Source organism: Pleurodeles waltl, chromosome 11 (assembly GCF_031143425.1).
Source record: "Pleurodeles waltl isolate 20211129_DDA chromosome 11, aPleWal1.hap1.20221129, whole genome shotgun sequence".
NCBI classification, from domain to species: Eukaryota; Metazoa; Chordata; class Amphibia; order Caudata; family Salamandridae; genus Pleurodeles; species Pleurodeles waltl.
Window position 1 is genome coordinate 865,015,844 of NC_090450.1, and position 14,787 is coordinate 865,030,630.

The 14,787-nt window shown below is 44.8% G+C and overlaps 1 protein-coding gene across 8 annotated transcripts in view; it reads right to left on the reverse strand.

Annotated features, from left to right (window-relative positions):
- KIAA1671 (KIAA1671 ortholog) overlaps nucleotides 1-14,787 on the reverse strand; it is a 650,892-nt gene that overhangs the window by 198,692 nt on the left and 437,413 nt on the right. For all 8 annotated transcript variants that reach the window (XM_069214707.1, XM_069214708.1, XM_069214709.1 and 5 more), the window contains one exon: nucleotides 10,995-11,235. In XM_069214707.1, the coding sequence (XP_069070808.1) occupies nucleotides 10,995-11,235 (241 nt within the window). The remainder of the gene's footprint in view (nucleotides 1-10,994; nucleotides 11,236-14,787) is intronic.

Sequence of the window (14,787 nt, forward strand, 5' to 3'; positions counted from 1 at the left end):
CCGCAGGCACCCCCTCCCAATAATTCAAAATTCACCCCCGCAGGTTCCGGGCCAGCCTAAGACCGCGCTTGTCTTTTTTTTTTTTCTTTTTTTTTTTATTGTTGCTGCGGTTCCATGGATCCTCCATGGACTCACTGCAAAAAAAAATATATATATTTTTTGTCCCCCTGGCAATGTCCCTAGTGGACCCCTCTACCAGGCCTTGGGGGCCAGGGTATTCCTACCTTGCCCACTTGTCTTTTCCCCCCCTTTTTTCTTGAGATTCAGCTGAGTAAGAGTTCCAAGATGGCTGCCACCACTTCCTGGTTTAAGTGGTGACAGCCAATCATATCTCATTTTGAGATTTGTCAGATCTGCAGAGAATTCGCATCACTACAGAAACATAAATCTTTTTTATTTTTTTATTTTTTTAAAAGAACTCCAAAAACTACTGAATGGATTTACACCAAATTACAAAAAGGGCTCTTTCTTGACTAAGAATGAAAATGTCACTTACCCAGTGTACATCTGTTCATGGCATTAGTCGCTGCAGATTCACATGCTGTGCATAGTCCGCCGTCTGGTGTTGGGTCGGAGTGTTACAAGTTGTTTTTCTTCGAAGAAGTCTTTTCGAGTCACGAGACCGAGGGACTCCTCCTCCTTTGTTTCCATTGCGCATGGGCGCGAACTCCATCTTAGATTGTTTTCCCCGCAGAGGGTGAGGTAGGAGTTGTGTATGTTAGTAATAGTGCCCATGCAATGGAATGAATAAGTATGTACAAAATAAAGTTTAAGTAATATATTTACAAATGTATGTTGAAGATTACTTCCAAACGGCTACAGGCTCCCAGGGAGGCGGGTGGGCGCATGTGAATCTGCAGCGACTAATGCCACGAACAGATGTACACTGGGTAAGTGACATTTTCAGTTCGGTGGCATGTGTAGCTGCAGATACACATGCTGTGCATAGACTAGTAAGCAGTTATCTCCCCAAAAGCGGTGGCTCAGCCTGTAGGAGTGGAAGTAGTTTGAAATAAAGTTCTTAGTACGGCTTGACCTACTGTGGCTTGTTGTGCGGATAGCACGTCTACACAGTAGTGCTTAGTAAATGTGTGAGGCGTAGACCATGTGGCTGCCTTACATATTTCGTTCATTGGGATATTTCCTAGGAAGGCCATGGTAGCGCCTTTCTTTCTGGTTGAGTGTGCCTTTGGTGTAATGGGCAGCTCTCTCTTTGCTTTAAGGTAGCAGGTTTGGATACACTTAACTATCCATCTGGCTATACCCAGTTTTGATATTGGGTTTCCTGTATGAGGTTTTTGAAATGCAATAAACAGTTGTTTTGTTTTCCTAATTAGTTTTGTTCTGTCAATGTAGTACATTAGTGCTCTTCTGATGTCTAATGTATGTAGTGCCCTTTCAGCTACTGAGTCTGGCTGTGGAAAGAACACTGGTAGTTCTACTGTTTGATTAAAGTGGAACAGTGAAATAACTTTTGGTAAAAATTTAGGATTAGTTCTTAGAACTACCTTATTTTTGTGTATTTGGATAAAAGGTTCCTGTATAGTAAACGCTTGAATTTCGCTTACTCTTCTTAGAGATGTAATGGCAACGAGAAATGCAACCTTCCACGTTAAGAATTGCATTTCGCAAGAATGCATGGGTTCGAAAGGTGGACCCATGAGTCTTGTTAAGACGATGTTGAGGTTCCATGAAGGAACAGGTGGTGTTCTTGGTGGTATAATTCTTTTTAGGCCTTCCATAAACGCTTTAATGACAGGTATCCTAAATAGTGAAGTTGAATGGGTAATCTGCAGGTATGCAGAAATTGCCGCGAGGTGTATCTTTATGGAAGAGAAGGCTAGATTTGATTTCTGCAAATGTAGTAAGTATCCTACTACATCCTTTGGAGATGCATGTAATGGTTGAACTTGATTACTATGGCAGTAGCAAACAAACCTTTTCCATTTACTTGCATAGCAGTGTCTAGTGGATGGCCTTCTAGCCTGTTTTATGACCTCCATACATTCTTGGGTGAGGTTTAAATGTCCGAATTCAAGGATTTCAGGAGCCAGATTGCTAGATTCAGCGATGCTGGGTTTGGATGCCTGATCTGTTGTTTGTGTTGTGTTAGCAGATCTGGCCTGTTGGGTAGCTTGACATGGGGTACTACTGACATGTCTAGTAGTGTTGTGTACCAGGGTTGTCTTGCCCATGTTGGTGCTATTAGTATGAGTTTGAGTTTGTTTTGACTCAATTTGTTTACCAGATATGGAAGGAGAGGGAGAGGGGGAAAAGCGTATGCAAATATCCCTGACCAATTCATCCATAGAGCATTGCCTTGAGACTGCCTGTGTGGGTACCTGGATGCGAAGTTTTGGCATTTTGCGTTCTCCTTTGTTGCAAATAGGTCTATTTGAGGTGTTCCCCAAATGTGGAAGTAAGTGTTTAGAATTTGGGGGTGAATCTCCCATTCGTGGACTTGTTGGTGATCTCGAGAGAGGTTGTCTGCTAGTTGATTCTGGATCCCTGGAATAAACTGTGCTATTAGGCGAATGTGGTTGTGAATCGCCCATTGCCATATCTTTTGTGCCAGGAGGCACAGCTGTGTCGAGTGTGTTCCCCCCTGTTTGTTTAGATAATACATTGTTGTCATGTTGTCTGTTTTGACAAGAATGTATTTGTGGGTTATGATGGGTTGAAATGCTTTCAACGCTAGGAATACTGCTAGCAATTCGAGGTGATTTATATGCAACTTTGTTTGATGTACGCCCCATTGTCCTTGGATGCTGTGTTGATTGAGGTGTGCTCCCCACCCTGTCATGGAAGCATCTGTTGTTATCACGTATTGTGGCACTGGGTCTTGGAAAGGCCGCCCTTTGTTTAAATTTATACTGTTCCACCATAGAAGCGAGATGTATGTTTGGCGGTCTATCAACACCAGATCTAGAAGGTGACCCTGTGCCTGTGACCATTGCGATGCTAGGCACTGTTGTAAGGGCCTCATGTGCAGTCTTGCGTTTGGGACAATGGCTATGCATGAAGACATCATGCCTAGGAGTTTTAATACCATCTTTGCATGTATTTTTTGTGTCGGATACATGGCTTGTATAACCTTGTAAAAATGTTGAACCCTTTGTGGACTTGGAGTGGCTATCCCCTTTGTTGTGTTGATTGTCGCTCCTAAGTATTGCTGTGTTTTGCACGGCAGAATGTGTGATTTTGCATAGTTGATGGAGAAACCGAGTTTGTAGAGGGTTTGTATGACATACTCTGTGTGGTGTGAACACTTTGTTAGGGAGTTGGTTTTGATTAGCCAATCGTCTAGGTAGGGGAACACGTGTATTTGCTGCCTTCTGATATGTGCAGCTACTACTGCTAGGCATTTTGTAAATACTCTTGGTGCGGTTGTTATACCGAACGGCAACACTTTGAATTGGTAATGTATTCCCTTGAATACGAACCTTAGGTATTTCCTGTGCGAGGGATGTATCGGTATGTGGAAATACGCGTCCTTTAGATCTAAGGTTGTCATATAGTCTTGTTGTTTTAGCAGTGGTAATACGTCTTGTAGCGTGACCATGTGAAAGTGTTCCGATTTGATGTAGATGTTTAGTGTTCTGAGATCTAAGATTGGTCTCAGTGTTTTGTCTTTTTTTGGTATTAGAAAGTACAGTGAGTAAACTCCTGTGTTCCTTTGTGTACGTGGTACAACTTCTATTGCGTCCTTTTGCAGTAATACCTGAACTTCTAATTCCAGAAGGTCTAAATGCTGTTTTGACATGTTTTGTGTTTTTGGTGGGACATTTGGAGGGATTTGGAGAAATTCTATGCAATAACCGTGTTGGATAATTGCTAAGACCCAAGTGTCTGTTGTTATCTCCTCCCAAGCTTTGTAAAATTGGCTTAGTCTTCCCCCCACTGGTGTTGTGTGAAGGGGTTGAGTGACTTGTGAGTCACTGTTTGGTTGTAGGGGTTTTGGGACCTTGAAATTTTCCCCGGTTTCTAGGGAATTGTCCCCCTCTGTACTGGCCCGAAAGCCTCCCCTTTGGTACTGTCCCTGGTAGGTAGACGGTGTTGATTGTGAGGTGCTGGCTTGTGTGGCTTGACCCCGAAACCCCCCTCTGAAGGGTGTTCTGCGAAATGTGCCAAAAGTGCCTCTGCCCTGCGGGGAATAGAGTGCCCCCATGGCCTTGGCTGTGTCAGTGTCCTTTTTCAATTTCTCAATTGCCGTGTCCACATCGGGTCCAAACAATTGTTGTTCGTTGAAAGGCATATTGAGCACTGCCTGTTGGATCTCGGGTTTAAACCCGGATGTGCGCAACCATGCGTGCCTTCTTATGGTTACTGCGGTATTTATTGTTCTTGCAGCTGTATCCGCTGCATCCATAGAGGAGCGTATTTGGTTATTAGAGATATTTTGTCCCTCCTCAACTACTTGTTTTGCCCGTTTCTGTAATTCTTTGGGCAGATGCTCGATGAGATGCTGCATCTCATCCCAATGGGCTCTGTCATATCGCGCTAGGAGCGCCTGAGAGTTCGCGATGCGCCACTGGTTTGCAGCTTGTACAGCAACCCTTTTTCCTGCTGCGTCGAACTTGCGGCTCTCTTTGTCCGGAGGTGGGGCGTCGCCTGATGTGTGCGAGTTGGCTCTCTTGCGAGCTGCCCCTACTACAACTGAATCTGGTGGCAGTTGTGATGTGATAAAAGCAGGGTCCGTGGGCGGTGCTTTATATTTTTTCTCCACCCGTGGAGTTATCGCTCTGCTTTTGACAGGTTCTTTAAAGATCTGTTTTGCGTGCCTTAGCATTCCCGGGAGCGTAGGCAGGCTTTGATAGGTGCTATGGGTGGAGGAGAGGGTGTTGAAAAGGAAGTCATCCTCGACAGGTTCTGAGTGTAACGACACGTTATGGAACTCTGCTGCCCTAGCTACCACCTGTGCATACGCTGTGCTGTCCTCAGGTGGTGAGGGCTTGGTAGGGTACGACTCAGGACTATTGTCTGATACTGGGGCGTCGTATAGGTCCCAAGCGTCCTGGTCATCTTGGCTCATGGTGGTATGAGCTGGTGAATGTGACGGAGTTTGTGCCGGTGATGTATGAGTCACAGGTGGAGGAGAGGGTGGTGGAGTTACTTTCTTCACCACTTTTGCTTGTGGTGTTTGTTCTTGTGTTTGGAACTCGAGTCTCCTTTTCCTCCTGATTGGGGGAAGAGTGCTGATCTTCCCTGTCCCACTCTGTATGAAGATCCGCTTCTGGGTGTGGTCTACGTCAGTGGTTTGTAACTCTTCTTCAAATCTGTGTTTGCGCATTTGAGAGGACAGTGATTGTTCCTCTGAATACGAGCTGGCCGTCGGTTCGGTTGCTGGGCGTTTTGGCACCGAAACTGTGTCTTTGCTTGTTTTCGGCTCCGAGGAGAATTTTCTCTTTTTTGTAGTCGAGCCTTCTCGGCGTCGATCATCCTCGGTGCTGCTGTCTCTGCGTCGAGCAGCTTCGGTTACGCTGTCTCGGCGTCGACCCTTTTCGGCAGCACTTTCTCGGTCCGGAGATTGCTGCGTGCCTGTGTCTCGACCCGAGTCGGACGATCTCGGCACCGGTTCGCCCTTTTTCGGTGCCGATGGACGGTCACCTATTTTATGGGTTGAGCCATGGCCTGTTGGCAGTGGCGTCCCCTGGGCCTTGTCTGTTTTCCCGTGTGGTGCTTGTTTCGACGTCTTACTCACGGTTTCTTCGACGTCGAATTCCTCAGAGTCTGATTCATGGATGGAGAAGGCTTCCTCTTCTTCTCCTTGTTCCTCGAACCCTCGTTGTCCTGTCGGCGTGGACGCCATTTGCAACCTTCTGGCTCTTCGGTCACGGAGCGTCTTTCGGGACCGAAACGCACGACAGGCCTCACACGTTTCTTCCTTGTGCTCGGGCGACAGGCACAAGTTACAGACCAAATGTTGGTCTGTATATGGGTATTTGCTGTGGCATTTAGGACAGAATCGGAACGGGGTCCGTTCCATCGGTGTCGATGTTACACACGGTCGGGCCGACCAGGCCCCGACGGGGGGTCGAAGTTACCCCGAAGGGCTACCGGAGCTCTTCACGATTCGGTGTCGATTCTATCTAACCCGATACCGAACGAAACAATACCGACGCAGTTTTCCGAAGTTTTGACTATCTTTCCGTCCCGAAACCCGGAGCGAAAAGGAACACGTCCGAACCCGATGGCGGAAAAAAAACAATCTAAAATGGAGTCGACGCCCATGTGCAATGGAAACAAAGGAGGAGGAGTCCCTCGGTCTCGTGACTCGAAAAGACTTCTTCGAAGAAAAACAACTTGTACCACTCCGACCCAACACCAGACGGCGGACTATGCACAGCATGTGTATCTGCAGCTACACATGCCACCGAACCTACCTTTCTGCCAAATCTGGTGTAATTCTTTTCAGCGGTTCGGGCTGTAGTCATGTTCAAAATCCCTGTGGGAAATTGCATGGGGAAGACATGTTCTAGGACCCTCCCTTTTCCTCAGTCACTGTGTGACGAATTACCACGAAACTTTCCAGATAGCAACTGAACTGACTGGTGTACTAGTTTTGAAAATGTCATCACAATTCATCAAAGGGAGCCAAAGTTATTAGCAAAACTAAAATGCTCTGTCTATGGAAACTAGGTTCTAACTATAATTTCTACTGGCAGCTACGCAACCACACACACATACACACACGATCACAAGAAAACAACAGCCAGCCAGGGCAAAAATCCAGATATCAAAGTATACAATACAATGAGTCACAAGAAAATAAAATATCCAAGAAACAAGTGACTCTAGCAGATGGACTCAAAAAACAAACATATTTCCACTACAGCGTTTCGGCTTCCACCATCCTCAGGTAGTACCAGGTGGTTTGCTCAGTGGTTACACAGCAGACACTGCTGAATTTTCAAAAGGCAGCACGAGTGAAGACTCCATATGAAATGCAGCTCTGAGATGTCTTGAGATATGCAGTAATCAGGTGGTACTGTCAGTGATGTCCAGTCCATCTGGATACAATGATTTTAAACAGTACATCCAGAAGTCTTCTCTGAAGTCCAGTGGTTTGCATGCAGATAGCTTTGTGAGTTACATCCAAATAGCTTATTTATACTCACAGTGCAGCGTCTTGTTGCGCTTATCCATATAGAACTGATTTGTATTCTTTCAAATGAAGTATTTATTTTCGCACGTTGATGATTTTCTACTCAATGTTTACAAATATTGCAATTGCTCTTCCTATTTGGAAGAGGACCTCACTTTCAGTTATTTGTTTTTACTGCCTCCCCATTACAAATCTTCATTTCTAGTTCTATAGGCTATTTCCACTTTTCTAGCAAAGACTGACTGTGACTGACGGCATAACATTCATAAATTCCACATGTTCTCAAGGCATGCAACTCCATGCCCAGGGCTTTATTTTTTATTTTTGGTTCTTTCAGTATTCACGTTGGCAATAGGGCAGTGTGCATGCAATTCTGCAGCCGCTGAGCTCCCACAATGATATAGCACACATGCGTGAGATTAGCTCCACAGTCCTCCAAGACGTAGGCATGGCACTGAGCAGGTACCTTGGTCTCTGTGGAATAAGTGGTAAGGCTCCTTCTATCTACTTACCAAATGGATACAAACTTGACATTTGACTTTTTATATTTTTTTGCTTACACAGAGCTCTGAAACTGAGAGCTTACTGTCTGTGATTTATCAACCTTGGTTTCTGGTGATTCCTTCAAAATACCCTTTTTATTGCAGTCGCCTTTCTTTCCATACCTGATTCCTTTCTAAGTTTTGTTTCATTTTCAGAAAAAAGTCACTTTGTGGTACCAAACACTTTGTTAAGTTGCCACACCAAGGTAAGGTTGCTAACTACCCCTCCTCCCCCCATAGTAGATATCACCACAGTTGTATGAACATGAGAACCAAAATATTTTTTGGGTTGCTTTTTCAGGGGAGTCTATGTAAATTGAGTGCCATAGCCATACAGGCAAGACGTGTTCTTACCCTCGGATCTAAAACCTACTGCTTTAATTTATCTTGGACTTAAACCATTCTTTCAGTCTTGTAGACTGCAAAAGTATCCTGTTTAGAAGAATACCCCTCTTTCAGTTATTTGTTCAGGAGTCAAACTCTGACAATTACAATGTTTTGGACTTTCATTAATTCTATGCAAATGTAATTGAGATATTAGATGAAGTCTTTGCTTGGTTTATTGCTCAATCTTACAGCCAAAATGTTTTTAATTTATAATGCCTTCTGCTGTGCACTTCACCTTTTCTCACCAATTGCGTACACTGCACTTTATTCTTTGCCTGGAAGTTTATTCCTTGAGCAAAAATGATGCTCACTGAATATATGTACAAAAGTTGAGTGCTGAAGATATATTAACATATTTAGACATATACCCAGGGGTATTACGACTACTCTGAGTAAATACAATACATAGTGCACAGGCCATAAAGACGCCCCTTCAATATTTTAAGTCTTGATGAGATCCTTTTACCCTGCCTAAGTGTTGAAACACCGCTGACAATATTAGCAAGCGACTCGGCTAATATGGGTAATGGACTATCTGGAAAATTAAAAGTTGCTTGTTAAAAACACACAAACACTTTTCTGTTTCAATGAAGAGTTGTCTTTTATGTTTGCTTTGTGTTTTTTTCACATGGGACACATTGAACTACTGTTAGAAGTCTATGTCAAGTCTTGATAGTTGCCAATTGTGGATAAATGTGTGTTATACAATAAAGTGTGTTGACCGCTATTTTCTCTTTTGCTATTGCATTTACTACATGGTGTGATCTCTCCTCTGATGAAAAAATTTTTTGAATCATACAATAAGAACCACTGTTGACTTCTTTACCATTGAGATCAATGAGATTTGTTCACCCTAACAAAAAAGTTGAGCAAATACGTACCTGGAGCCAATCCACACTCTGCTTGGACCACCTCTTTGATAATTTCACCATACAATAAAGCTTTTATGGAGAGAGCAGCATTTTGCTGCCTGGTATGTAAACAGTGTCACGTCTCTGTGGATGTGACAAACACTAAGGGCCTGATTCAGACCTTGGTGGGCGGCCGAGGCTGGCCGCCAAGGTCCCGCCGACAAATGACCACACCGCGGTCAAAAGACCGCGGCGGCCATTCATACATTTCCGCTGGGCCGGCGGGCGCTCTCCAAAAGAGCGCCCGCCGGCCCAGCGGAAATGCCCCTGCAACAAGGATGCCGGCTCCGAATGGCAGTGCAGGTGGAGTTGCAGGGGTGCGACGGGTGCAGTGGCACCCGTCGCGTATTTCAGTGTCTGCATAGCAGACACTAAAATACTTTGTGGGGCCCTCTTACGGGGGCCCCTGCAGTGCCCATGCCATTGGCACTGCAGGGGCCCCCAGGGGCCCCGCGGCACCCCCTACTGCCATCTTGTTCCTGGCGGCAGACCCGCCAGGAACAGGATGGCGGTAGGGGGTGTCAGAATCCCCATGGAGGATTCTGCAGGGCAGCGGGAAACCGGCGGGAGACCGCCGGTTTCCCGCATCTGACCGCGGCCGAACCGCTGCGGTCAGAATGCCCTGCGGGGCACCGCCGGTCTGTCGGCAGTGCTCCCGCCGACCCTGGCCCCGGCGGTCAGAGACCGCCGGGGTCAGAATGACCCCCTAAGGCCCTTGAGATTTATAAAGTAGCCAACAACTTGTTCCCACCTTCCTCTATAAGCCTTTATTTAAGTAACAAAATTGTGAAACTCAAAAAAGAGGCATAGAACTTTTTGGGGCTCAGGCCAAAGCCACACAGAATTCTTGCTTGGAAATTATATATATATACATATTTTTTTTATTTTTTTAAACAAACTCATTTGTTTGGACAGCCCTGTAAGTAAAGGAACTTATGTACGTGGTATTAGCTCTTGAAATAATTAAAAAACAAGCATTTAATACCCTTAACCCACCCACCTTTTCACCCATTCTGGTAAGTGTCATTATCCACAAAGAGGGATAAAACGTTTAAAGGGCCTAATTTGCATGCCGAATAAATTACAAGCCCAACAGACGGCAAAGCGCTTTTGTTACCTGTGATTTGAGCTTGATTGACACATGAGAAGGATAAGAAAGTCCCTGAACCTGTGCCAGTGAAGGGATAATTTACCCTAGTCAAATGATGTTTGTCCAAAAGGACTTTAATCAAAGTACTGTAGATGACTTCAAGCAGTGCAGGATTAGAAACGTTGTTTTGTAAAACTTCTCTCATTATTCCTTCCCATCTGCCTTCAAATCTTTCAGCCTAAGAGATACATACTCCATTTCATTCCAATTATAAAAATTGGCCTATATGTTAATTAACATTCTTAACTTGGCTAAAACCGAGAATGTCTATTTGCAAAAACATACTATGCTGCAGATAAGTGAATCTCAGTCAGCGGGAATACTTGTTCTTTAATTACTGGGCAATGAACTCCTAATCCCTTTATGATAATGAGCACCTTATCATCCATAAAGGAGAGTTAGGTTTTGAAAATTCTTTCCATAAATCACTATTTCATTGCCAGTGATTCAAGGACAAATTGATTGGAAAAAAACTTCTGAATACAAATTGCTTATGGCATGTAAAATGCAACATATATTTAGGACATATATGTATCTATACTAAGATCTGTAGGCTCCTCTGAAGGAGGAGGAGAATCGCATCAAGGACTCATCAACGATCAATAGTTATTCTTCAAGCTAACAAACAGATGTATGCCACATATACAGCCCCATTGGCCTATTTAAAATAAAAAGACCTGTATACAATTTAGAGGAACCATCTTAAAGGCACCAAGAGACCAATATTGAAAACTTCAGGCAGTTTAATACTAAAGTGCAGCCTAGAATGTACGACAATGAAAGGCAAATGTTAAACAACCGTTTTTCCTTAACACGTTTTAAAAACAGTACTGAATAATTCATGAAAAGTGCATTGAATTAAATTTGAAAGCTATGCATTAGCCGTCATGTTAACTTACATCCATAAATGAGAAATCAATTTCATCCTCTTCGGGACACGATCTGACAGATGGCGGTAGTACAGTGCCATCAATGGAATCCAAGTCAACACTGGAGCGGTCTAGGCTCCCAGTCCTTTGGTCTTTTTTGGCATCATGGTGGTCCAGCTCCAGCTGAGAAGAGGAAGAGGATACTCTGCTATTTGGTGTTTGCTTTCTGGTTGAAATAGCATTATCCGCTGAAGGAGACTGAGGCACAATACTGTAAGAGAAACAAAAAATGAAACATTAAGCCAGAAATTGAAACATGATAATATATATATTTTTTAATATATGGCACCAGATGATCGCTTCTACTAATCTTTCCACTTATGTATTTCTCTCTATTCAAACTAAAAGAATGCAATCACACACTTCCCTTGGATCTGTGGATAGAGTGGTGAGGTAAGCCAGAATATATACAAGCTACCACTTCTAAATTGGTAGTACGTTTTTTTAATGTTAATATTGGATAAAACTAATATATTTTTGGAAGGCATTCTCAAGCAGAGCTAATGAAACAATACAAATAAATAAGACCTGCCACAGTATCTAGACACATCACTGTGCCCTTCTCTGAATGTTTTTCTTGTGGTTAGAGGCCAACAAGGCACTGCTAACAAGCTCAAAGAACCAACAAATAACCTGTTCATCTAGCAGATTTGGTAGATGTGTCAGGTCTTGTGGAGTACTTGATTGGTTTGCTATTGGGGAAGTAAAGGGGCACCATCTATCCTCAACCCATTGGAGTAATGGGTCCAAGGATAAGCAGTCAGTACAGCACAACTACCATTTTTAGTAGTAAATGAAATAGAGAAGCCTGGTTTACACCGTGCTACAAAAAAAGGTATCTTTTTTCCTTTAAATGGGTTCAGCCAGAGGGCTTTGGAAAAAATGAGCCACTATCGCTGGGTGCCCCATCCCAGGTTTCCAGTTCATGTTTCCCCACTCTGCTTGCATCCATAATGGTTGTGGCCTTCCTGGCCATTGGCACATTTCTTCCACTTGGGTTCAATCGGGAAATCTGAGTCCAATGGACCACACTGACCCACCTCTTCGGGGAAATGAGACAACTGCCAATGATGCGCTGACTTGAGAAAGTGTTAAACCAAAGAAACTATGACAAAATGAGTATCTGGAAAACGTACACTGAGGAACGTTTACTTAACAGTTTTGAACACCGTGAAAATCTGTACTACCAGGCTTGTCACCGATTTAAGCAAATGAGGGGCTTCCTTATCCTTGCCTCAAAATGTGGTCAGACATAGCATTTTATAGTAATGTTAGACTTCTGAGAACTTGCAATTCGCTTACATGTATGTTTATTACTTCCCAGTGAAGTCTGTTTAGGACAATTTTGCAAATAGGGCTATTGTGCCAGGTCGTTTACTTCTGTTTCAAAATGGCATATTTTAAGAAAGGAAGCATGTTTTGGAGAAATGAACAGGATACACATCAAGTATAAATGCAGAACTGAAATGTCGGTAAAAATTCATTTTTTCCTTCATGTGGATTGTATGATATACGTGATGGCATCTTCATCAAACAAGGGTTTCTTGTTTACGGGTTTACTTTCTTCAACACGTTCCCCCTATTATTTAACCGGTTCTGTGCCGAGGACGTAATGGGTAAGTCCTGCGGCACAGTGCTGCTGTGCCCAGGACGTAACCATTACGTCCTGGGCACCCAGCCCCCCCAAGTCCAGGATGGAAGGGGAAGCCCTTCCCCTTCCACCCCCCACCCACCCTCCCCCCGTGACATCAGCGCGCGAGCTGATTGTCACAATGCCTCCTCCTTCGCGCTGGAAGCTCAGCTTCCAGCCCGATGATCGGAAGAGAAATGCAAAGCATTTCCCTTCCGATCACGTGGAGGAGGCAGAGAGGTTTCAAAGGGAAGGAAATTAATTTCCTTCCCTTTGAAGTCTCTCTCTGCGTTTTGGCTGCCGGATTGAAAGCAATCCGGCTGTCAATACGCCCACTAGACACCAGGGATGTCTTTTTCAAAATGGAAATTGTCATAAGGGAGCAACCCCTTGGGCAAGGGTCACTCCCGGGGGGGCATTTTTTTTAAGGCCTTTTCTGCCCCCCCGGGGGCAGATCGGCCTATTAGTAGGCCGATCTGCCCCCCTGGGGGGGGGGGGGGGGGGGGGGGGGAGGGGCAGAAATCTCTATGCACCAGGGATACATTTTTTTTGTTTTTGTTTATTTTTTTGTTTTAGGTGTGGGGAGCGACCCCTTAGGCAAGGGTCGCTCCCATAGGGGGGAAATTATATTTAGGCCATTTCTGCCCCCTTTGGGGGCAGATTGGCCTATTTTTATGAGGCCAATCTGCCCCCAAGGGGGCCAGAAACCACTAGACACCCGAGAGGTTTTTTTTTTTGTTCGTGAATTTCACGTAAGGGGGGCGACCCCTTAGGCAAGGGTTGTTCCCCTGGGGGGCAAATTTATTTTAGGCCATTTCTGCCCCCCAGGGGGGCAGAAACCTCTAGGCGCCAGGGCTAATTTTTTTGTGTGATTTTTTTTTGTTTGTTTTTTTTTTTAGAGATGGGGAGCAACCCCTTAGACAAGGGTCGCTCCCCTGGACGGGCAAATTGTATTTAGACCATTTCTGCCCGCTTTGGGGGCAGATTGGCCAATTTTAGGTCAATCTGCCCCCAAGGGGGGCCGAAACCACTAGGCACCAGGGATCTTTGTTTTTGCACCGTCACGCAAGGGGAGCGACCCCGTAGGCAAGGGTCGCTCCCCGGGAGGTGGGTAGGGGGGGGCAAATTTATTTTAGGCCATTTCTGCCCCCCCTGGGGCCGGCTGAGCTAGAGGCCAAAATCCACAGGTAGGCACTTTGCAAAAAACACCTCTGTTTTCTGTGAAAAAATGTGATGTGTCCACCTTGTGTTTTGGGCCATTTCCTTTCGTGGGCGCTAGGCCCACCCACACAAGTGAGGTACCATTTTTATCGGGAGACTTGGGGGGAATGCTGGGTAGAAGGACATTTGTGGCTCCTCTCACATTCCAGAACTTTCTGTCACCGAAATGAGAGGAAAAAGTGTTTTTATGGCCAAATTTTGAGGTTTGCAAAGTATTCTGGGTAACAGAACCTGGTCAGAGCCCCACAAGTCACCCCATCTTGGATTCCCCTAGGTGTCTAGTTTTCAGAAGTGTGCTGGTTTGCTAGGTTTCCCCAGGTGCCGGCTGAGCTAGAGGCCAAAATCCACAGGTAGGCACTGTTTTCTGTGAATAAATGTGATGTGTCCATGTTGTGTTTTGGGCCATTTCCTTTCGTGGGCGCTAGGCCTACCCACACAAATGAGGTACCATTTTTATCGGGAGACTTGGAGGAATGCTGGGTGGAAGGAAATTTGTGGCTCCTCTCAGATTCCAGAACTTTCTGTCACCGAAATGTGAGGAAAATGTGTTTTTTTAGCCACATTTTGAGGTTTGCAAAGGATTCTGGGTAACAGAACCTGGTCAGAGCCCCACAAGTCACCCCATCTTGGATTCCCCTAGGTCTCTAGTTTTCAAGAATGCACAGGTTTGGTAGGTTTCCCTAAGTGCCGGCTGAGCTAAAGGCCAAAACCTACAGGTAGGCACTTTGCAAAAAACACTTCTGTTTTCTGTGAAAAAATGGGATGTGTCCACGTTGTGTTTTGGGGCATTTCCTGTCGCGGGCGCTAGGCTTACCCACACAAGTGAGGTATCATTTTTATCGGGAGACTTGGGGGAACATAGAATAGCAAAACAAGTGTTATTACCCCTTGTCTTTCTCTACATTTTTTCCT